The sequence below is a fragment of the Heptranchias perlo genome, chromosome 8, assembly GCF_035084215.1.
Source record: "Heptranchias perlo isolate sHepPer1 chromosome 8, sHepPer1.hap1, whole genome shotgun sequence".
Classification (NCBI taxonomy): Eukaryota; Metazoa; Chordata; class Chondrichthyes; order Hexanchiformes; family Hexanchidae; genus Heptranchias; species Heptranchias perlo.
Window position 1 is genome coordinate 5,937,199 of NC_090332.1, and position 25,434 is coordinate 5,962,632.

Sequence of the window (25,434 nt, forward strand, 5' to 3'; positions counted from 1 at the left end):
TGTCAGGGCCACCTGGACTGGAGAAGGCTGAGAGCAGATTTAATAGAGGTTTAAAATTATGAAGAGTTTTGATAGATTGAAAAGAGAAATGACTGTGTCCTTTGGTTGGGGAGTGAGTGATGAGAGGACATCGATTTAAAATCGGCACTGAGAGTGAGAAGATAAACTTTCTTTACACAGCGTGGTTGAAGCATGGAATGCTTTGTCACAGGGAGTATTTGAGGCAGAGACCACTGCATCTTTTAAGGGATAAATATTTGAAGTGGAGAAAGGTACAGGGCGATGGGGAGAATGCGGCCAGTAGGACTCCTTTTGGATTGCTGTGGGAAAAAAAGGTACAGATGTGTATCAAACGCCACCTTCTAACTGCTGTAACCTTCTAGGGTTCTGTGGTTCATTGAAATCAATAGTTTAAAACTGGCAAAATGTAACTCACTGGTAATAAGTAGGTCTACATCCTTGCACTGTAAGACTACTCCTTCTTGACATTATTACAGTAATGTATTTGGCAATTAAATTGGTGCTCTTCAAAAATGTTTTAACTTTATAGATAGTGTCTTAGTCAAGGTCCTGTGAAACAACAAAATAACCACATTTCTACACTATGATATGAACATAGAGTATGAAAGCAAGGAAGTTATGCTAAACCTTTATGAAACACTGGTTAGCCCTCAGCTGGAGTGTTGTGTTCAATTCTGGGCACCACACTTTAGGAAGGTTGTCTAGGCTTTAGAGAGGGTGCAGAGGAGATTTACAAGAATGGTACCAAGGATAAGGGACTTCAGTAATGTAGAGAGACTGGAGAAGTTGGGGTTGTTCTCAAAATAGAGAAGGTTAAGGGGAAGTTTGATAGAGGTGTTCAAAATCATGAATGGTTTTGATAGAATAATTAAGGAGAAACTGTTTCCAGTGGCGGATGGGTCAGTAACTGGAGGACACAGATTTAAGGTGATCGGCAAAAGAGCCAGAGGCGACATGAGGAAACATCTTTAGACCAGTCCCTGTGGATTGGAAGGTTATCTTTATTCATTTGTGGGATGAGGGAGTCGCTGGCTGGGCCAGCATTTATTGCCCATCCCTAATTGCCCTTGAGAAGGTGGTGATGAGCTGCCTTCTTGAACCGCTGCCGTCCTTGTGGTGAAGGTACTCCCACAGTGCTGTTAGGTAGGGAGTTCCAGGATTTTGACACCGCTATTCAAGAAAGGAGGGAGAGAGAAATCCAGGAACCACAGGCCTGTTAGCCTGACATCAGTCATCAGGAAAATGCTGGAATCCATTATTAAGGACGTGGTAACAGGGCACTTAGAAAATCATAATATGATTAGGCAGAGTCAACATGGTTTTATGAAAGGGAAATCATGTTTGACAATTCTATTAGAGTTTTTTGAGGATGTAACTAGCAGGGTAGATAAGAGAAACCAGTGGATGTAGTATATTTGAATTTTCAAAAGGCATTCAATAAGGTGCCACACGAAAGGTTGTTACACAAGACAAGGGCTCATGGAGTTGGGGGTAATATATTAGCATGGATAGAGGATTGATTAATGGACAGAAAACAGTGTAGGAATAAACAGGTCATTTTCAGGTTGGCAGGCTGTAACTAGTGGGGTGCCGCAGGGATTAGTGCTTGGGCCTCAGCTATTTACAATCTAAATGACTTCGATGAAGGGACCGAGTGCAATGTATCCAAATTTGCTGACGATACAAAGCTAGGTGGGGAAAAAAGGATAAAAGTTACAGAACTATGGGGAAAGAGTAGAGGAATGGGACTAATTGGATGGCTCTTTCAAAGTGCCTGCACAGGCACGATGGGCCAAATGGCCTCCTCCTATGCTGTACCCACTATGATAAGTCATGGTGTGTTTCCGAGTGTCAGTTAGTTCAGCACTGTTGCCTGAGTCAGAAGTTTGTGGGTTCAAGCCCCACTCCAGGGCTTCAGCACCTAATCTAGGCTGACACGTCAGTGCAGTAAAAGAAAAAAAGAACTTGCATTTATATAGCGCCTTCCACGACCTCAGGACGTCCAATTTGAAAAAGAACAGGGAGATCTCCTGTTGTCCTGGCCAACATTCATCCCCGAGCCAGAACTACCAGAGCCACTGGGAGTGGAGGAGGTCTGGGCTGGTGATTGGGGTGGTGTTTTGGGCACTGGATCGATTCCTGATATCAGTTTGGGCTCGGAAAATGATTAAAAATTGTCAGATTAAGCCTTTAAGTGGAATCTGCCCACAGCACTAAGAGCACTGTGAAAGTCATCAGTGACGTACTCTGAGACCATTGCCCATCTCTACATATTGCCAACCTCACATTGTTCCATTCTTACCTACCCCCTACATAGCCAGCACATCTCCTGCAATAACTTCTCCTCTCACTCCCAAGCAGTCACCTTTGGTTTGCCTCAGTGTTCCATCCTTTGTCCCCCTTCTTATTTGAGAAACCTAGGTGAGTTGTAATGATCTGGAATGCACTGCTTGAAAGGGCGGTGGAAGCAGATTCAATTGTACCTTTCAAAAGGGAATTGGATAAATACTTGAAGGAAAAAATTTACAGGGCTATGGGGAAAGGGCAGGGGAATGGGGCTAATCTGATAGCTGTTTCAATTCCTCCTGTGCTGTACCTACTATGATACTACGAAGGACAACACCCATACTGCTAGACGCCACCAAGGTTGAAATGCATAGGCACAGAAAGCTACAACATGAACTATTCTGGTTAGACTTCTGCCATGCTACATACTTCAAGCTAACTCCAAGGGTATGCTATAGACCACCTGGTCAGAATAAGGAGCACAGGTTACTGCTATGAAGAGATAGGAAGGGGCTGTGAGACAGGAAAATTATTTTAACGGGTGCCTTCAATCAACCAAATATAAACTTGGAAAACCCAAGTAGTTTCGAGTCAGATGTGATAGACGTAGTGCACAACTGCTTCTTGAACCATGAGTGGCATTTCTCATCTTCATAGAATAATAGAATCTTACAACACAGAAGGAGGTCATTTGGCCCATCGTGCCTGTGCCAGCTCTTTGAACGAGCTATCCAATTAGTTCCATTTCCCCCTGCTCTTACTCCATAGCCCTGCAAATTTTTGCTCGACATGATATTTGTTAATGACTCACAAAATGTACAAAAAATGGAAGTTGTAGCACCCCCGGAGGACTGCGATCTCAGAATGATCAGGTTTAATATGATCTGGGAGTCAGAAATACCTAAGACCAGGAGCCAGGTACATAACTTTAAAAGGGCTAAATTCAATTAAATGACGGAACAACTAAAATGAGAGTCGAGAACTAGGGGTCATCTTCTCAGGATAAGGGGTCGGCATTTAGGACCGAGATGAGGAAAAATTTCTTCACTCAAAGGGTTGTGAATCTTTGGAATTCACTATCCCAGAGGGCTGTGGATGCTCAGTCATTGAGTATATTCAAAACTGAGATCGATAGATTTTTGGATACTTACAGAATCGAGGGATGTGAGGATAGGGCGGGAAAGTGAAGTTGAGGTAGAAGATCAGCCATGATCTTATGGAATGGCGGAGCAGGCTCGAGGAGCCGTATGGCCTACTGCTCCTATTTCTTATGTTCTTATTAGGGTTGCCAACTCTGGTTGAAGGCATTCCTGTAGGTTTCAGCAAAGGAGGACACAAATAACCTCCCAGAAATGTTAGGGAACCAAGGGTCTAGTGAGAGGGAGGAACTGAAGGAAACCAGTATTAGTAGAAAAATATTGCTAGGGAAATTAATGGGGCTAAAGGCTGACAAATCCCCAGGGCCTGATAATTCACATCCCAGAGTACTAAAGGAAGTGGCCTTGGAAATAGTGGATGCATTGGTGATCATCTTCCAAAATTCTATAGACTCTGGAACAGTTCCTACAGATTGGAGGGTGGCAAATGTAACCCCACTATTTAAAAAAGGAGGGAGAGAAAAAACAGGGAATTACAGACCAGTTAGCCTAACATCAGTAGTGGGGAAAATGCTAGAGTCTATTATAAAAGATGTGATAACAGAACACTTGGAGGGCATTAACGGGATTGGACAAAGTCAGCATGGGTTTATGAAATGAAAATCATGCTTAACAAATCTACTGGAGTTTTTTGAGGATGTAACTAGTAGAATAGATAGGGGAGAACTAGTGGATGTAGTGTAATGGATTTTCAGAAGGCTTTTGATAAGGTCCCACACAGGAGGTTAGTGTGCAAAATTAAAGCATGGATTGGGAATTGGTTGACAGACAGGAAACAGAGAGTAGGAATAAATGGGTCTTTTACCGGGTGGCAGGCAGTGACTAGTGGGGTATCACAGGGATCAGTGCTTGGGCCCCAGCTATTCACAATATATATCAATGATTTGGATGAGGGATCTAAATGTAACATTTCCAAGTTTGCAGATGACACAAAGCTGGGGTGGAATGTGAGCTGTGAGGAGGATGCATAGAGGCTCCAGTGTGATTTAGACAAGTTGGGTGAGTGGGCAAGAACATGGCAGATGCAGTATAACGTGGATAAATGTGAGGTTATCCACTTTGGTTGTAAAAAGAGAAAGGCAGGATTATTATCTGAATGGTGATAGATTGGGAAAAGGGGAGGTGCAACGAGACCTGGGTGTCCTTGTACACCAGTCACTGAAAGCGAGCATTCAGGTGCAGCAAGCAGTTAGGAAGGCGAATGGTATGTTGGCCTTCATTGCAAGAGGATTTGAGTACAGGAGCAGGGATATCTTACTGCAGTTATACAGGGCCTTGGTGAGACCAATCTGGAGCATTGTATGCAGTTTTGGTCTCCTTATCTGAGGAAGGATGTCCTTGCCATGGAGAGAGTGCAACGAAGGTTTACCAGACTGATTCCTGGGATGACAGGACTGACGTATGAGGAGAGATTGGGGCGACTAGGCCTATATTCACTAGAGTTTAGAAGAATGAGAGGTGATCACATCAAAACATAAAATTCTAACAGGACTAGACAGACTAGATGCAGGGGGGATGTTCCTGATGGCTGGGGAGTCCAGAACCAGGGGTCACAGTCTCAGGATACGGGGTATGCCATTTAGAACCGAGATGAGGAGAAATTTCTTCACTCAGAGGGTGGTGAACCTGTGGAATTCTCTACCACAGAAGGCAGTGGAGGCCAAGTCATTAGATGTATTCAAGAAGGAGATAGATATATTTCTTAATGCTAAAGGGATCAAGGCATATGGGGACAAAGTGGGAACAGGGTACTGAGTTAGACGATCAGCCATGATCATTTTGAATGGCGGAGCAGGCCCGAAGGGCCGAATGGCCTACTCTTGCTCCTATTTTCTATGCTTCTTATGTTTCTATGTTTGATAATGTGGGGTGCCGCAAGGATCAGTGCTTGGACCTTATCTGTTTATAATATATATCAATGACATGGATGAGGGGACCGAGTGTAATGTATCCAAGTTTGCTGACGATACAAAGCTAGGTGAGAAAGTAAGCTCTAAGGAGGAGGCAAAGAGGCTGCATAGACAGGTTAAGTGAGTGGGCGAGAAAGTGACAGATGGAGTATAATGTAGGGAATTGTGAAATTATCCACTTTGGTAGGAAAAATAGAATATTTCTTATGTCCTTTTGTAATGCGGGAGGTTCTTCAGCAACTTCACATAACTATATCTCAACACATCACTGCTTTCGTACCCTCCGACTCACCATGAGTAACGCCACAGGAAATCCACCAGTCTTGACACAAAATCATTTTCCATTTCAGGGATTGCATCTTAAGAACAAGTTCCATATCTTATAAGGTCAAATTTTTATCCTGGAGGTAGCCCTCTCCCGCTCTCCCTTACCTGCTACAGGGATCATGGATGAGACAGCTGTGAAATGCAACCAGTCACAATTGAAAGTGTGAGATGTGACATTGAATGAACAGTGTGATTTCTGTTTTGCTTGATCGCTGTTGGGAGTTGAAGAGATGTTTCTGTTCTCAAAGGTTTACCTACGGTTAGTTGCCTCCCTCAAGAGATTGATTAATGAGTCAGGCAGAGTCAATAACCGGGCAAATTCTGTAATGAACTTGATGGAGCCCACATAGCTTTTCTCATTCTGTACCTTTGTGGTGTGCTAAAAGAGGGAGGGTTAATGATAACTGGCACATTATAAGTTGTTCACTGGAACCCTTTTCCCCATCACCAAATTATGGTTTAAATCCTCCCATTAGCCATTTAAAATTGAAAGAGTTTGAGGGGGTAAATAGTGAAAGTCTTTTTCCATTAGTTGCGAAAAGGGAGTGTAAACCCAGATAATCGTTGGAAGAATGAAGGGGGAGGCTGGAAAAAATGTCTTCACACAGAGGATTATTAGAACTTGGAATGCTTTGCCAGTGACTATTGAGGCAGAGACTATAACATCCATTAAAAGGGAATAGGATAAGTGTTTGAAAAGGAAGTAAATGGGATTAGAGTAGATAACACCAGCACAGGTGTGATGGGCTGAATGGCCTCCTCCTGTGCTGTGAAGTCTATGACCAACCAGGCATTCCAGCACTTCTTAGATGAGAACTTTGGTTGACAGGAGCCGTTTCCAAAGTTTTAACTCCTGATCCAAAGGTGGCATGTTTTGCTGAACAGTTGTAATCCCCTTTCACTTGCCGTTTCAATCTGGAAATGGGACCCCATTAAAGCGCTAAATAATCACTCAAATCCTTGTCAGGCATGGTTTTTCTCACTGCTTTGGAAACATGTTACTAGTTTGCACTGTGAGGATGTAACTCGCATTAAAAACATATTTATTTCACAAGAATCATCACATCGCTCACACATGATGTCGTGGTGAATATGATATCTGACTCTTCTGAGCTCCTTTCCCTCCCCCCCCAAATCGGCGATAGTTCCCTTTTTAAAAACTCTGCTGCCCGTGTCCTAACTTTCACCAAGTCCCATTCACCCATCACCCCTGTGCTCGCTGACCTACATTGGCTCCCGGTCCAGGAACACCTCGAATTTAAAATTCTCATCCTCGTTTCCAAATCCCTCCATGGCCTCGCCCCTCCCTATCTCTGTAACCTCCTCCAGCCCAGAACCCTTTGAGATCTCTGCGCTCCTCCAATTCTGGCCTCTTGCGCCTCCCCGATTTTCATCACTCCACCATTGGCAGTGCCTTTAGCTGCCTAGGCCCTAAGCTGTGGAAATCGCCCCAGCCCAAACCTCTCCGCCTCTCTACCTCTCTCTCCTCCTTTAAGACGCTCCTTAAAACCTACCTTACCTGTCCTAATATCTTCTTATGTGGCTCGGTGTCAAGTTCTGTTTGATTATGCTTCTGTGAAGCGCCTTGGAACATTTTACTACGTTAAAGGCGCTATATAAATGCAAGTTGTTGTTGTAAAGTGGATTTTCAGCAGCTTTCCTTGCACCCACTTCTGTCCCTTTTATGAGTGTAACAAACACATAGAACATTTTGACAAAACTCAACGGTTGTTTATTCCTTCATCTACTTACCCGCACAGTAAGCGTCCCCCTTAGCAACCACAATGTCAGCAAGAGCCCAATGGTAACAAATTAAAATGTGTCTTTGTACTCGCAGCCATGACAACTACCACAGGTGATGTCATTCGGTCTTCATCACTTTCATCCACAATCAGTCCACCTTCCACACTTTTCTCGCTCTCCTTTTCCAGCTCCTTGCTCGAATGCCAGAAGAATGCATTATTTGGTCAGTCCACCTCTCAGATGAGCATTGCAAACCATCTGCTCCTCAACCAGTGTCCTCTACATTGTTTGATTTGCGTAACCCATGTGGATTCCTAGCGGAATATATCCCATAGCTTTCATTAGGAGGAAGAGAGGGTCAAAAGCTTTTCTTTCAATTATTCTCTGGATGTGGGCAATGATGGCAAGGTTTTTCTCTGACCTGAGGTGATGGTGCTTCCAACTCATTGCTTTCAGAGGGCATTAAGAGTCAACATATAGTGTGGACTAGGGCCAAGTATAGATGGCGCATTCTTGTGCTGAACATTTGCAGTAAAACAGCCTGTGCTTTATTCTCGTCTATGAGGTGGTATAATAGAAGTGTATTGGGGCAGAGGACTTGGGATACTTGCCCAGGTGGAGGCTGAGTATTTGCCATGAAACCAGCACCATTGGTGGTGGCTGACTCTGGACTGAGGGGACGAAGTTCCTGACGATGACACTGCCTGGAAGAGAAATCCACAGGCAGAAGAAAGAGGTGGAGAACGTCTCTGGTGATGTTTTATAGAGGAATTCTGGATCAATAGAGAATATTGAGATGCAGCAGCGTCAGTTCTTGTGTTTCTGCTATAAACATGAAACCGGCTTATGCAAGAAAATAAATAGCCTCCGGACAGCCCAAAGCGCTTTACAGCCAATGAAGTACTTTTGAAGTCACTGTAGGGAAACACAGCAGTCAATTTGTTCACAGAAAGATCCCACAAACATCAATGTGATAATGACCAGATCATCTGTTTTAGTGATGTTGCTTGAGGGATAAATATTGGCCAGGAAGAACTCCTCTGCTCTTCTTCAAGATAGTGCTGTGGGATCTTTCACATTCACCTGAGAGGGTAGATGGGGCCTTGGTTTAACGATGGTGCAGTACTCCCTCAGTACTGCACTGAACTGTCAGCCTAGATTATGTGCTCAAGTCTTTGGAGTGGGACTTGAACCCACAACCTTCTGACACAGAGGTAAGAGTGCTACCCACTGAGCCACAGCTGCCACTAACAGCTTTACTGGTACCATTCCAGTAATCCTGCATGGAACGTCATTTAGGAGCAAATAGAATTTTCAGACAGAACTACTAGACACAAAGATTAATAGACATATGGCACAAGTTACTGGTAGGCCTTTGAATCAACTAGATTTGTTTCTGGAGGAAGAGGGAAAAGATAATTGTGAGAAGACGGGAAAATGAACTAAGAAAACCAAAGTGGGAATTTCGCGCTCAAAAAATTTGAGCGATCAGACAATTTGAAGGATGTGACTTTGAATTAAGTGGAGTGGACTGTATTTCTATATGGCAGTGAGGGTTATAGTGGGCAGTGGTGGTATAATCAATTGCATGGTTTAATTGGATGTTGAATAAGATACCTGTTATGTATTATCTTTTACTCAGGTGTATTATTTTGCTATAAGGTTCTGATTGGCCCTATCGCAGTCATGAGCATCCTATCAATTCTTAATTAACTAAAAAAGGGCAAGGGTAAAAATTGATACACTGATCTTTAATGGTATTTACTTAAAAGGTAAATCCAGTACTAACTAATCCAATGATTAATACACTGGAATAAGGGACAGTGAGTTACTCAGAGCACTCAACTCTGCTGTCCTGCTTTAACTAGCTCCCTTCTCCTGAGGTTTTCAAATTCCTCCATGGCCTTGCCCCTCCCTGTCTCTGTAACCTCCTCCAGCCCTACAACCTTCCGAGATCGCTGCGCTCCTCCAATTCTGGCCTCTTTTACATCCCGATTTTCATCGCTCCACCATTGGCTGTCGTGCCTTCAGCTGCCTAGGCCCTAAACTTTGGAATTGTCTCCCTAAACCTCTCTTCATCTCTTTCCTCCTTTAAGACGCTCCTTAAAACCTGCCTGTTTGACCAAGCTTTTGGTCACCTGTCCTAATTGTTACAACTGGATAGCCAGATGGTGAAGGATGGAATACTGGAGCCTGGTCTTCAGTTGCTTCCAAGCCTTTATTCACAGAGATCCACACTCCCCACACCCTACATAAGTCTCATATAAATGGATACAAGAGAGCCCCCAATTGATACGCACCACCTGAATACAATTAACACTAATTGATATAAATCACATGGATACAATTAACACTAATAACTCCTGATGTGGCTCAGTGTCAAATTTTGTTTGCTAACGCTCCTGTGAAGCATCTTGGAACATTTTACGATGTTAAAGGCTGTATATAAATGCAAGTTGTTGTTGATGAGGTGTCAATATTAAACCTACTAGATCACCAGCCGTATATTGATGTTAATCCAGAAAAACAACAGCATCTGGTGCCAGGAAGCAGCTTCTGTTCTGCTCCTCCGTTTTGTTTTAATCTCCACTTTATCCACCGAGTGATAATTTTTTAAGTGTTGTCTTGCAATCCTCCCCAATCACCCCCTCAATGCCCCCCTCTCCCCGGGTCAACACCCCATCTGTGTCCCGAGGGAGAGCAGTTTACATCCTGTTGCCTCTGCCAATTTCACGGTGAACTCGCTGCAGGGAGAGGCACAAGGGCAGGCTGGGGATAACTCTCCCTCTGACTGGCCTACACTTGATGCCTCCCTCTAGAGCAATTCAGTGTGAGCATGTATTGTACTACACCCCTCGTCGGGCCCAGGAGTAAAATTAATCTTAAAATAGAATGCAACGTTATCTTAGTAAACTTTGGTGCAAGATTTCTAATTGGAAGTGGCCATGATGACTTCATTGTTTTGTGTCTGTGGCACAATATAATTATTTGTCTCGGTGGGGGTTTTTGGAGGGTGGAATTTATTTTGGATGATAGCAGATCATATGCTGTTCCTCGTGATGGGTCAGGCTATGTTCTGGTTTATAATGATACGGTTATCAGCAAAGTGTGACAGGGAAAGTGTTACATGAAGTAGGTGTGACACAGGAAGAAATATGCATGACTTTTCATACATTATGTACATATTTTTCTTATCTTGTTCTCTGCACCATCTGAAATTGAGAGGATGGATAGTCGCATCAACACTGGGAGATCACAGCACGGGGAGATCGCAGCACGGGGAGATCACTGCACCGGGAGATCACAGCACTGGGCGATCACAGCTTGTTTCCCATCCTAATTGGCTGGAATCGATCAATATGTATGAGCTGAATTTTTTTTAAACCAACAAGCCCCAAGAGTGCAAAACTCCTGGGCTACAGCACTGTGCGGGTTAAACAAACCTTATGTTAAGAAGTTAGTCATTTCAGTATTTAAATAGAGGTTTCGTTCAACACCAGGAGTCGTGGTTTTAAACCGTCTCTCCAGCATGGAAAATTTCTCCTCCAGATCATGTTCTGCAAATAAAGGTCCATTTTATTTTCTCTGGCAATTTTCTCTCCTGAGGCTGCCGACACAAGCTGGCCCTGGCGGCTTTCCGCTACCTCACGTAAACGCCCATTCTTCATGTGTGAGCCTAGAAAGTGCCAGGGGCTAGCTGACCTTGGAAGGCATCGCAATCCAGCCTGATCATGTCTTCACTCGACTACCACACATCTACTTCCAGCAGATGTCACTGGACAGCGATCGAGAACGAGAAGTTTTATTTATACCCCCACCCCTAGCCACGTCCACTCTGATTTGATTTGTAGCCAGTTTGGCCATCACACTGCACGTGGCAGAAGAGCTTCCATCCCCTCCCCTCCCTTCCCTCTCCTTCCTTCCATCCCCTCTCCGCCCCTCCATCCCCTCCCCTCCCTTCTCTCCTTCCTTCCATCCCATCCCCTCCCTTCCAACCCTCTCCTTCCTTCCATCCCCTCCCCTCCCTCTCCTTCCTTCCATCCTTCCCTCCATCCCCTCCCCTCCATCCCTTCCCCTCCCTGCATCCCCTCCCCTCCATCCCTTCCCCTCCCTGCATCCCCTCCCCTCCATCCCTTCCCCTCCCTGCATCCCCTTCCCTCTCCTTCCTTCCATCCCCTCCCCTCCATCCCCTTCCCTCTCCTTCCTTCCATCCCCTCCCCTCTCCTTCCTTCCATCCCCTCCCCTCCCTCTCCTTCCTTCCATCCTTCCCTCCATCCCTTCCCCTCCCTGCATCCCCTCCCCTCCATCCCTTCCCCTCCCTGCATCCCCTCCCCTCCATCCCCTCCCTGCATCCCCTCCCCTCCATCCCTTCCCCTCCCTGCATCCCCTCCCCTCCATCCCTTCCCCTCCCTCCATCCCCTCCCCTCCATCCCTTCCCCTCCCTCCATCCCCTTCCCTCTCCTTCCTTCCATCCCCTCCCCTCCCCTCCATCCCCTTCCCTCTCCTTCCTTCCATCCCCTCCCCTCTCCTTCCTTCCATCCCCTCCCCTCCCAGTCCCGCAGACCGGATAACTGAGAACACGAAGCTGTTTACACAACAGAGAGTTTTATCAGCGTCACCGCAGAACACTGCTCTATTGTGGTAGCACCACTTCACATTCCAAACCCACGGACAACCCCCCACCCCCAGGCACCAGCAAAATGTCATCAGCTGTATGATGAATAATTACATTGTTAGGAGCTGAATTCCTTCACAACTCAGTAGCGCACACACTCCAGAGCAGGCGTGCACTGGCTGCTTTGTCTTGGTGGGCTGCTTGGGTCTCAAGAGTCACTGCCATATTTGAGATTTCGAACCATGCTGCCATGGGAGGATCTTCGGGCAGTTTATGTTTAAAAAAGTGCTGCTACTGTTAAATGTAGCTCTCAAGCGGTTAAATTCACAGAGCAGCATGGCTGAGAAATAGAAAGAACTGGCATTTATATAGCGCCCGTCACGACCTCCGGGCATCCCAAAGCACTGGAGTGGGACTTGAACCCACAATCTTCCGACTGAGAGGCGAGAGTGCTATACTCTGAGCCACGGCTGACACTTAGGGGTCAATTTTAACTTCCAGCCTGAAAGGGAGCCGGGAATGGTGGGGGGAGATTTCCAGGTGCGAAACCCGGAAGTGGACGGGATTGACAGGCTGGCGGTTGGGCAGGAAGGCCTGCCACAGCAGGCCGCAGCCGCAGATCAGAGGGAGGGAGGCAGGGAGGGATCATAGGCTGGAGAGAAGAACCGGGGCGGGGGTGCTGAGGAAGGGATTGGTGGGCTGAGGAGATCAGAGGTCGTTGGAGGTCGGGTGAAGAGTCGAAGGTAGGTGGGGTCCACCATGGGATGGGGGGGCAGGAGGCATCATCAAAGGGGGGGCCCTGTCAGCCAGGTGAGCTTGTTGGGCCTGGATGAAGCACTCCTGCTCCTCTGGGCCCACAAGCAGTGCAATAAAGGCCCTCTCCTCATGGATCCAGCCCTTCCCACCTGCTTTCACCTGACGTGAATGGGAAACGATGGGAACAGGTGTGGTTAAATTTATTTTAAGTTTTCCAATACACAAAATATTAAGTACCTCAAGTATCTCAGTGAGGTACATTGTCCCTTCAAGTAACACCCGTTGGCTTTGGTGAGGGCGGGACTTCCCTGTGACTGCTCTCCACAGACAGACAAACCAGCCTGGGTTAAACCCAGAAGCAGGCGGGTTGGAGCCGGGATGCCGTCCCGCTCTACAAACAGAGTGTTTTTACTCCCCACCCACCCCTAAACCACCCGTTCTTGGGGGTTAAAATTTACCCCTTGGGCTATAATCTTAATCTATAGTCCTATAGATTAGGATTCAGACAAAGTGACTGAACCAGACAATAGAATCTATCCCTATCCCAGCATGAAGTGTCTGCTGAAAATCCACGCATTGCAGTGAGAGGTGGGGCGGGGTGGGAGGTGTGGGGCGTGGGTGTGGTAGCCAGTTTTATTGATAGGCCTCCAGGTGAATCACTGAACGAGGAGGAAGTCAGAGGGACAGCCCACCCACTTCTTGTGGTCAAAAAAAGAGAAAGACCCGTGTTCAAGGTCAGTCAGTCCAGTTAGGTCTGGAAAGACAGCTTGGCCGAGCAAGGCAAACCTCACCATGAGCCCTTAAAGCCGCCAATGCACAGAACAATTAATATGCAGCACAGCAATTGCTAGAAGCAACGGGGGAAAAGAGAGAGATAAACAGGAGAGGGGCAGAGACTTGTGTATATCCTAACATCCAGATACAAAACTACATGGAACAACAACTTGCATTTATATAGTGCCTTTAACGTAGTGAAATGTCCCAAGGCACTTCACAGGAGCGTTATCAAACAAAATTTGACACCGAGCCACATAAGGAGATATTAGGACAGGAGGAGAGAGTGGTAGAACAGTGGAGAGGTTTAGGGAAGGAATTCCAGAGCTTAAGGCTCTGAAGACATGGCCGCCAATGGTGGAGTGATTAAAATCAGGGATGTGCAAAAGGCAAGAATTAGAGGAACGCAGAGATCTGGGAGGGTTGGAGGAGGTTAGAGAGAGAAGGAGGGGCGAGGCCGTGGAGGGATATGAAAACAAGGATGAGAATTTTAAAATCGAGGCAGAAGGGGGTAAATAAAGTTCTGACCAATGACTTTTGTTTTGCTTTTTAGTAGCAGTCAATTCAAGAGCAGCATTAAGGTCGGAGAGAGCGAGAGATCCTTTCAAATGGGAATTGATGCAAGACCCAAGCAGATGTGAAAAGGGAGATAGATTGCTCTGTAGAGGCCCTGTGCCACCTACATTTCTCTAGCCAAGAGAACCACCAGGACATGCACAAAGAGCTGGCCTGCGGTAACTCCAATATTTTATTTCCCTTTCTCTAGTCTCCAAGTGCCTTTCCCGAGATCAAGAACTTACCACATGAGCTGTGTAGTCCTGTCACACATCTGACTGTCGAATAGCCTGGAAATTTCTACAATATATACACTGCACACGTGTTTTTTTTCCCCTCACCGCATCCCCACACCCCCCCAACTCACTTTTATCATAGTAGATACAGCACAGGACAAGGCCATTCGGTCCATTGTGCCTGTGCCAGATGTCTTATGATTTAGAGGTATTAGCTAAGATTGTCAGAAATGTCATTGACATCAAACTCATAATCCTTTTTCATTTTTAGAAGGTGGCAGCCAAAAAAACTTGCATCCTACCAGCACAGGATGGTGCAGCTGAAGTAAAATGTCAAGAGATTTAGAACAGAGGGCAAAGAGAAACTTACTCATACACAGAGAGTTGTGAGGCTATGGAATTCATTTGAACCGTTAGTGATTGAGGCAGAAACGATGTCAACATTCAAGACTAGACTGCATAGGTGGATGAAGGAAAATTGGGATAAAGGGATATGGGAACAGGAAGGGTAAATATAATTAAGACTATTCACTCACGTGAGGGTAAGCACTTCCATCCCCTCCCATGGATTGGATGGGCCAAATGGCCTGTTTCCATGTTGTAACTACTGTGTATTTCTATGAAGTGAGGGAATGTTTCAATGCAGAGTTGGAAGATATATAAAAAAATAAACTTTTTTTTAAAAAAAAATAGATTAAAAAAAAAGACCCCAACAGGCAGACCGATTTTATTTTATTGCTGTGGTTTCCAATTTCAAACAATCCAAATAAACAAGTTAGAAATCCCAAAACTTTAATATTACTACAAATTACATATAAAAAATGTCTACCCTGTAATTCCAAAGCACGCTCAAGGTCAGTACTGGTAACAGTGACACATCACAAACCTATCCCAGAGACTCTAGACATTGCTGATACTACTGTTGCAATCTGGAGTCGCTGCCATTTCTTCAATCCACTTCTAAGACAATGTCAACATTATCGTGAACTCCTTGAAGTAGTAGTTCTTCAGTGAAGCTGATCTTCGCCCTCCGTTTCGCAGCTTTCAGAGTCCCCACCAGGGCCTCAAAAAGATTGGCACATTTATCGTCGCTGAACAGCACTCCAAACTTCACTCGGATTTTACCATCTGCACCTGGACCCGATACAAGGATAGCAGAACGTCAGCACGTGATCTACTCTATAACTAAATCCACAGTACTTTCTGCAGCTTAACCTTAGCAAGACTGAACCCATCCTGTCCTAGCTCCCCACCAGAAACTTCACATCTTAGGAACAGGAGAAGGCCATTCAGGCCCTCGAGCCTCCTCCGCCATTCAATTATATCATGGCTCAACTGTATCTTAACTCAATTTACCTGCCTTGGTTCCATAACGGCTTAATACCCTTGCCTAACAAAAATCTATCAATCTCAGTTTTGAAATTTTCAACTGACCCCCCCACCCCCCACACCCTCAACAGCTTTTGTGGGGGGAGAGAGTTCCAGATTTCCATTACCCCTTGTGTGAAGAAATGCTTCTTGACATCACCCCTGAATGGCCTAGCTCTAATTTTAAGGTTATGCCCCCTTGTTCTGGATGACTCCACCAGAGGAAATAGTTTCTCTCTAACTACTCTACCAACTTCTTTAATCATCTTGAACAACTCAATTAAATCACCCTTTAATCTTCTATACTCAAGGGAATACATTAAGAGTCACTCATATACAGTGAGACTGAAGTCATATGTAGGCCAGACTGGGGGTAGAGAGGCAGATTCCTGTTCCTGAAAGACAGTCGTGAACCAGTTGGGTTTTTACAACCATCTGGCAGATCTCATGGTCATTTCTCTGGTGCCAGCCCAGATTACCAGATGAATTGAATTCAGTTTCACAAATTGCCATGATGGGATTTGATCTCACAACTTCTAGCTTGCTAGGCCAGTACCATAACCACGAGGCTGCTGTACTCAATTCAAATTATTGGCAAAAGGAATGAAATAAAGCTCTAATTTAACTTTAGTCCAGGTTTTGTGTTTGTCTTCTTTAAAAACTGTCTCTGGTCTCCTGCGAGATGTAGTTTCTTATTCAGTGTCTGAATATAAAGGGAGACATCAAGGGCAATACTAGTATTTGAAGAGGGGCAGGGGAGTCATAACCCATGCCAAAAATTTAGAGGGGAGCAGCGCTGCCTGTACCTGCACTATATACTGTAAATTGAGGTACTATCATGTAGGTTTCTTAATGCATTGATCTCTTCTGTAAGTCAGGTCTCCAAGGGGTCCTAGAGGCCTCAACTGCATCTGTCAGCTAGAAGTCTTGATAAGCCATCCTTTTCTTCCTGTGCCTCCCAGCACCTGGCTTCCATAGTTCTGACATGCTGCTGATAATATTCTTTAGGCTTCTGCCCTTATCCTTCGGCTACTTACAGTACAAGAGGAGGCCATTTGGCCCATGCCAGCCCATCATTGGAACTATTTATTTTGGATAGACTTCAAGAGGATATAGACAGGCTGGTGGCATGGGAGGACACATGGCAGATGAAATTTAACGCAGAAAAATGCAAAGTGATGCATTTCGGTAGGAAAAACGAGGAGAGGCAATATAAACTAGAGGACACAACTCTAAAAGGGGAACAGGAACAGAGAGATCTGGGGGTATATGTGCACAAATCATTGAAGGTGGCAGGGCAGGTTGAGAAAGCGGTTAAAAAAGCATATGGGATCCTGGGCTTTATAAATAGAGGCATAGAGTACAAAAGTATGGAAGTCATGATGAACCTTCATAAAACACTAGATCGGCCACAACTGGAGTATTGTGTCCAGTTCTGGGCACCGCACTTCAGGAAAGATGTGAACGCCTTAGAGAGGGTGCAGAAGATATTTACTAAAATGATTCTGGGGTGAGGTACTTTAGTTACGTGAATAGACTGGAGAAGCTGGGGTTGTTCTCCTTGGAACAGAGACAGTGGCGAGGAGATTTGATAGAGGTATTCAAAATCATGAAGGGTCTAGACAGAGTAGATAGAGAGAAACTGTTCCTATTGGCGGAAGTGTCAAGAACCAAGGGACATGGATTTAAGGTGATTGGCAAAAGAACCAAAGGTGACATGAGGAAAAACATTTTTACACAGCGAGTGGTTAGGATCTGGAGTCCACTGCCCAAGGGGGTGGTGGAGGCAGATTCAATCATGGCCTTCAAAAGGGAACTGGATAAGTACTTGAAAGAAAAAATTTGCAGGGCTACGGGGAAAGGACGGGGCAGTAGGACTAGCTGGATTGCTCTTGCATAGAGCCGGCGCAGACTCGATGGGCCGAATGGCTTCCTTTCGTGCTGTGACCTTTCCATGATTCTATGTCCCCCGCCCAACCCATATGCTGCATTCCAGCCTAAGACGAAACCTGCCATGTAGCTTTTTTTTATTTCAGATGCTGACCGATTTCCTCTACTTTTTGTTCTTATCCCAGGTAAGAACTACTTTGTCAGGTCCCAGAAGTTCATAAAGTGAAGCTCAACACCACCAATATTACAAAACTTCCCAAGGAATTAAACAGCTCTGTAATTCACTGACCTGGAGCTCCAAGGCGACGAATCTCTTCAATTAGAAGTTTGACCTCATTTTCAGTATTCATTCCTGAATGGAATTAATCATTCTCATTAATATGTTGAAGACAATGGTAACAGATTTGTATCAAAACAGCAGCATGCATCTGAATTATCCTGTGGATCTATGCAAGACTTTACAAATGGAGCTAATCCAGCATTCAAGTCTCCAGAGATGAGAATTACAATAGCAAAACACTTTTCTCTTTTTCCCCCCTTTAAGTATTTATCCAATTCCCTTTTGAAAGTTATTATTGAATCTGCTTCAGCCACCCTTTCAGGCAGTGCATTCCAGATCATAATAACACGCTGCATAAAGAGTTGTTATGATCTGGAATGTGCTGCCTGAAAGGGTGGTGGAAGCAGATTAAATAATAACTTTCAAAAGGAAATTGGATAAATACTTGAAGGGAAAAAATTTGCAGGGCTATGGGGAAAGAGCAGGGGAATGGAACTAATTGGATAGCTCTTTCAAAGAGCTGGCACAGGCACGATGGGCCAAATAGCCTCCTTCTGTGCTATATGATACTAAGCACAGCAATGCTTAGATGCAGTGTGAAGTTCTCTTCGTTTCTGCCAGTGCTCGAAATCTCTCTCATACCCCGCTGCTCCCACCACGCACAAACAAAATGAAAATAGAAAAATTGTGGAGCTAAAGTATTAGTTTGGTTCAGTTGGTATCACACTCAACTCTGCATCAGAAGATTGTGGGTTGAAGCCCCACTATAGGAGTTGGGCACATTATTTAGGCTGACACTCCTGAGGGAGTGCTGTATTTTCAAAGATGCTGTCTTTCACACGAGACATTAGACTAAAGCCTTATCTGCCTGTTCGGGTGCGCATAAAAAAAATTCATAGAAATTTTGTGACTCCTGGTCAAGTTACAGGCGACGCAAGTAATTTTGAAATATAAATGGCAAATAAGTGGACTAATTTATTCAATAAAGTGGATGACATTTACATTGATGCCAAAAGGAGTAAAATTAGGACTTTTAGTCTTTGGAGCAGATTGTGAATTTCAGTCTTAAATAATTAAATGGGAAGGTACTGTCTACCGTTGAACATGGAATAAATCTTCACCAAAAGTACCTGACATTTATCACAGAATGGGAAGTCATGCTTTATAAAAGGTTCCTCAGCCTTTATTCTTCAGAAGTAAATTAATGAGTATAATTCTGGAGGATGTAGAGAGTTTCTGAGGCTGCTTTACTTTTAAATTATAATTTTTGGTGCAGTTGGGTAATGCTCTACTTGCCGTGGTATTGCACAAGAGACCAACAAGGTTCCAAACTTGATATCTGGTCTATATTGAGTTTGCCAGTCTCAGCCAGAACAGCAAAGGGATCCACAATAATTGGACTCGTGTTCCCAGGTGGGGATGGAAGTAAAAAAGGGGCAATATGGGCAGGGTTTCCTTATCCTGCTTCTGATGCTTATCCAATGTCTCCTACCGGATATGCTCTCAGGAATGTCAGACAATGATAGGATCGGGCTCATCTTTAACATCCTATACTGCCCACCCCCGACCATCCAGACTGCCGACACACACTTTCTGGGTCCCAAGTTTGATCGCTGGGTAACGTGGAGTTTGACAATCTCAGTCAGACAGCAGAATTACATAGAATGTACAGCACAGAGACAGGCCATTCGGCCCAATGCCGGTGTCTATGCTCCACTGGAACCTCCTCCCACCAATCTTCATCCTACCCGATCAACATATCCTTCTATTCCTTTCTCCCTCATGTATGTATCTAGCTTCTCCTTAAATGCATCTACGCTATTCGCCTCAACTACTCCTTGTGGTCGTGAGTTCCACATTCTAAGCACTCCCTGGGTAAAGAGGTTTGTATGGATAAGACCCTCACTGTACTGTAGAACCTGGAGAGGGTGTGAGCCTCAAACAGAATCCTATTCACTACCTCAGAAAGGTAGCTCCAAGTAGAACTGATTGTCTCTAGCACTGATCTGTCGGACCATTGCCATTCTCCCCCACTCACCGAGAGCAGCTTTTAGCAATTGGGCATGAATGTGTCCCACACTTATTGCCCTCCCATTAGCAGGACCGTGCAGCAGCGAGGACTCCGCTGGTTCATTGCAGTCTATCTGTACAGCACACTCCACATAATTTTCCCAATCTCCATGCAGAGTATTTCAGGGGGAGGGGCAATATGGTCATTGGTCCCCATCCAGTGACCCCCCCACCCCCCCCGGATGTGCACGCGTTGGTCCACAACGCTTAATTTCTCGACTCAAACACAATGAGCAGTCACCGAGGTGAGATACCCGATGGCCGTCGGCCACGCAGCAAGAGTCAGGGACGGAAGAACGAGAGGAAAAAGTTGAATTTTATTTTTGGCAAATGTTAATGCTCATTATTGTGAGGGACATTAGTGTTGGGTAATGGAAGACTCCCACTTTGGGCAACAAGTGAGATCACCAAGCTATCCTGGGTCAGATATTGCCTCGCTTGAGGCAGAGTAAAGCTCCACAGCTGAAAGAATTTTATATTGATTGAAATTGAGAATAAGTCAACTTGTTTGGAGTATGGAGGCATTGTAACCCAAGCCCTAGGTATGAAAGGGATGTGCTCTAACCCAGTTCCCCTGGCACACACCTTATAAAAACAAAATCTGTGCATCAGTTTTCTAAAACTTCAGAGATAGGCAGGTTTTACACCAGCAACAGAAATTGTATAAAGAACAAGATGCTACAGGTTTTGTTTGAACAAGTTCAAATTAAAGGAATGCAGTCATTGCTTCAGGGGAAGTTTTCTAGCAGGCTACACGCTGAGCGCAGCCCAGCTCCAAATGCTCCTCGGATGATGCAGACGTACAGCTTTAGGAGACATTTCCGCATAGACTCATCTTAACCTCCTGACATCTATACATGCACATCCAGCAGGGAGTCACTGGGGAAGGGACCCTGATCAGCTCCATTACCTCCCTCACTTACTTCTTCAAGTTTATACAGATACGAAAAACTTGGAGGGGCGGTGAAATTGAAGGGGGTGAATGTGTGAAGGGAGGAGGAGGAGTGAAGGGGCAAAGAGGGGAGGAAGGGTGGAGAGATAGCGCGCGAAAACAGATGGTTCAGTACAACACAGCACACTTAAAAGCAACATTTCAAACAGTTAAATTTGGAATTGGAGCAGCGCATGGCTCCCCGGAGATCTCGGGAAACTGGGACGCTGCAACATTTTGAGACGGCGTTGTTCTCGATTCATTCCTTGTTACACGTGATTCAATGTAGCCGGCACGGAAATAACCTGCTTTACCAACGCCCAGCGCAAAGCAGAACCGGACATGTATTACACATACCAACAAAACACGTCTTCTAAACTATCGTATCACCCAGAAACAGCCTCGGTCAGTCAACCCAAGGGTCCACTTACAAAAAAAACACACTCCCACTCGAGTCGCACTGTTAGAATTTAAAGCCAAACCTTATCGCTTGCTACAAAATCCGGAACCCCCTCGGTGCATTTGTTAATATCAGCAGCTGTTGTCGCGCTTTCTCCGCTTAAAAGTCCAATTCAATTTCTCTAATCCTCCTTTCAAACACAGCTACCTATCCCACTGCCACACATTCATTTGTAAAATCAAATATATATATAAATACATACTTCCGTTTCTTTCTTTCTTCTGTTAAATTGCTTTGGATGGGTTATCACAAATAATCCAACAAGCAACAGCACAAGTACAGGAAGTGTTAAAGACGAGGAAGTTCAGAAAAAGACTCCCTGGACTGACGTCAGGAAGCCCGTTCTGTGAGTTTCAGCGGATTTCCACCAGGGTTCTTCACCTCCTCTTCGAAAGCCTGGTGTGAACGGTGCTGAACTGGACGTCGCTCCTACTGTGCGCCTCGATCTGGGTTCTGTGTGGGTCACAGAAAGTCATTTTTCTTTTAGGCATGGAAATAAAGTCTGGAGAAAGTCTGGAGTAATTGAGGTAGGTCAGTGGATTTTTGAACTTTTCTGTGTTGGGGACCATCCAGCACACGTTGACACGATTCCAGGGATCCCCTGTAAATATTGACACACTCCCAGGGAGCCCCTGTAAATATTGACACACTCCCAGGGATCCCCTGCAAATACTGACACACTCCCAGAGATCCCCTGTAAATACTGACACACTCCCAGGGAGCCCCTGCAAATACTGACACACTCCCAGAGATCCCCTGTAAATATTGACACACTCCCAGGGAGCCCCTGCAAATACTGACACACTCCCAGAGATCCCCTGTAAATATTGACACACTCCCAGGGAGCCCCTATAAATATTGATACACTCCCAGGGATCCCCTGTAAATACTGACACACTCCCAGAGATCCCCTGTAAATACTGACACTCCCAGGGATCCCCTGTAAATATTGACACACTCCCAGGGAGCCCCTGTAAATATTGATACACTCCCAGGGATCCCCTGTAAATACTGACACTCCCAGGGATCCCCTGTAAATACTGACACTCCCAGGGATCCCCTGTAAATACTGACACTCCCAGGGATCCCCTATAAATATTGACACACTCCCAGGGAGCCCCTGCAAATATTGACACACTCTCAGGGATCCCCTGTAAATATTGACACACTCTCAGGGATCCCCTGTAAATATTGACACACTCTCAGGGATCCCCTGTAAATATTGACACACTCCCAGGGAGCCCCTGTAAATATTGACACACTCCCAGGGAGCCCCTGTAAATATTGACACACTCCCAGGGAGCCCCTGTAAATATTGACACACTCCCAGGGAGCCCCTGTAAATATTGACACACTCCCAGGGAGCCCCTGTAAATATTGACACACTCCCAGGGAGCCCCTGTAAATATTGACACACTCCCAGGGAGCCCCCGTAAATACTGACACACTCCCAGGGAGCCCCTGTAAATATTGACATGCTGAAGGCAGGGCATGCAGTAGATTCCAGCTGGTAACCTATTTTCTTGGGTCTAAGGGCTCCACAAGAGCTCCCGTCGCAGTTTGAAGTAACGCCACTATTGCATTCAATGGGGCTGATTGGGGACACCTCCTCATTAGTGGTGGTGTGGAGAGACCTAGCTGTGAAGAGACCTAACATGGCGAATCTCTGTGGAAATGAGAAAATAGTACTTCCCTCCCCCACCTCACACGCCAGGAGAGAGAATTTCCCCCCTCCAATTTTCTCTCCTCTCTTCCCCTGAAGCCATTGACACCTTGCTGGCAAACCTAGGCAAGATGGATGTTACATAGAATGTACAGCACAGAAACAGGCCATTCGGCCCAACTGATCCATGCCAGAGTTTATGCTCCACACGAGGCTCCTCTCAACCCTCTTCATCTCTCCCTATCAGCATAACCTTCTATTCCTTGCTCCCTCATGTGTTTATCGAGCTTCTCCTTAAATGCTTCGGTGCTATTTGTCTCAACGACTCCTTGTGGTAGCGAGTTCCACATCCTAACCACTCTCCGGGTAAAGAAGTTTCTCCTGAATTTCCTATTGGATATATTAATGACTATCTTATATTTATGGCCCCTAGTTTTGGTCTCCTCTGCCCCCCCCCAACACACAAGTGGAAACACCTAGTGAATGAAGGCCTACAGCCTTAAACTGTCCCTAGTTTGGCACTAATTGGTGATCTCACCCTGACAGGCCAAAAGATGGTTGTTATGGGAAATAGAAAAATGTCACATCGGTTGAGTGTGGGGTTGGGCCTGAAGCACATTGTTGCGTATCAATTGGGGACTCTCGTATCCATTTATATGAGAGCTGATCTAGGGTGTGGAGTGGGTCATGTGGATCTCGGTGAATAAAGGCTTGGAAGCAACTGAAGACCAGGCTCTAGTATTCTATCCTTCACCACCTGGCTATCCAAGTTATTACACTATCATCTCATCACATTGAGTGAGCTTTATTCTATATCTACCAGACTGAGTGTCTGAAGTGGAAAGTGTTCCATTCCCCAGCACTAACATCCTTCACCTTGACGAGCATTGGAAGAAGGAAAAAAAAATCGACACAAACTTGCCAGTCTCAACACAGAGGAGGTTATATTGCAAGTTTGACAATTTAAATAATTCATGCGAGCTCCCAGCCAAGCTTGCACCCGCTGGCAGGAGCTCGCCAAAGGAGGAGTGGGTGGAAGAGATTTTAAAACTTAAATGGATTTAAAGAAGCATGGGCATATATGGGGGCAAATCATATTTGAGCCTTCATAAAGACTGACTCCTGATTTGGCAGCCCTTTCAAAGGTCGCATGGAGAAAAGAAAAGGTGGTAAGAATTACCAGAAGGAAAAACCAATGTGGAAGCATGAAACAGATTCTTTGTGCAAGTGACAGAGTGCTGCAGAACCCAACCCCCTATTCAATGGCAAACAAGGTAGAGATGCTACTTCATGATGTGCGTTTGAACAGGGTTGCCCTGTTTGGCACTTCAGGGTACCTTCTCCAGAGGTTAACAGTGCAGCATACCTGGCAGGTGGTGGTAGCTATTGTTACTGCTGGGTACCCGCAACACCTAGAAACAGATATGGAAGATGATAGTGTAATAACTTGGATAGCCAGGTGAAGGACAGAATACTGGGGCCTGGTCTTCAGTTGCTTCCAAGCCTTTATTCACAGAGATCCACATTACCCACTCCACACCCTAGATCAGCTCTCATATAAATGGATACAAGAGAGTCCCCAATTGATACGCACCACCTGAATACAATTAATACTAATTGATATAAATCACATGGATACAATTAACAGATAGCACACTTTAAGGCAAATCAAGACAATCTAACAACAATTTGCATTTATATAGTGCCTTTAACATAGGAAAACACCCCAAGGCGCTTCACAGAGGTGTAATCAGCCAAAAGTTGACACTGAGTCAAAGGAGGAGGAGTGATTAAAAGTTTGGACAAAGAGGTTGGTTCTTAACAAGACTCTTCAAGGAGCAGAGAGAGGTGCTGAGGTGGAGAAGTTTAGAGGGGGAATTCTAGAGCTTAGGGCCTGGATGTCTGAAGGCACGGCCACCAATGATGGAGCTACGGGAGGGTGGGATGCATAAGAGGCCAGAGTTGGAGGAGTGCAGAGTTCTCAGAAGGTTGTAGGGCTGAAGGAGGTTACAGAGATAGGGAGGGGTGAGGCCACAAAAGGATTTGAACATGAGGATGAGTATTTTAAATTGGAGGCATTAGAGGACCAGGAACCAATGTAGGTTAATGAGCACAGGAGTGTTGGGTGAGCTGGATTTGGTGCAGGACAATATATGGGCAGCAGAGTTTAGGATGAGCTAAAGTTTATGAGGGGTAGAGGATGGGAGGCCATCCAGGAGAGCATTGGAATAGGCAAGTCTGGAGATGACAAAAGCACTGATGAAGATTTCGGCAGCAGATGGGCTGAGGCAGGGGTGGAGATGGTGGAAGTCAGAAGTCTTTGTGACGGAGAGGATATGGGATCATAAGCTCAGCACGGGATGAAATAGGATGACAAGGTTGCGAACAATCG

General features: G+C 45.3%; 1 protein-coding gene across 1 annotated transcript; it reads right to left on the reverse strand.

Moving 5' to 3' along the window:
* Positions 1 to 15,097: 15,097 nt before the first annotated feature.
* On the reverse strand, positions 15,098 to 21,740 carry abracl (ABRA C-terminal like). The gene is made up of 3 exons (XM_067988571.1): positions 21,582 to 21,740; positions 17,928 to 17,990; positions 15,098 to 15,514 (listed from the first exon to the last, which is right to left on the reverse strand). Exons 2-3 carry the CDS (start codon positions 17,986 to 17,988, stop codon positions 15,330 to 15,332), a joined length of 246 nt encoding a protein of 81 aa, XP_067844672.1. The 5' UTR covers positions 17,989 to 17,990; positions 21,582 to 21,740; the 3' UTR covers positions 15,098 to 15,329.
* Between the last annotated feature and the right edge of the window lie 3,694 nt (positions 21,741 to 25,434).

What these genes read in the sequence shown, in the direction of transcription:
- abracl (XM_067988571.1), bottom strand. Translation starts at nt 17,988, where the DNA reads ATGAATACTGAAAATGAGGTCAAACTTCTAATTGAAGAGATTCGTCGC. An exon ending in TCGTCGCCTTGGAGCTCCAG is followed by an intron (nt 15,515 to 17,927) that starts GTCAGTGAATTA and finishes TATCGGGTCCAG; the next exon opens with GTGCAGATGGTAAAATCCGA.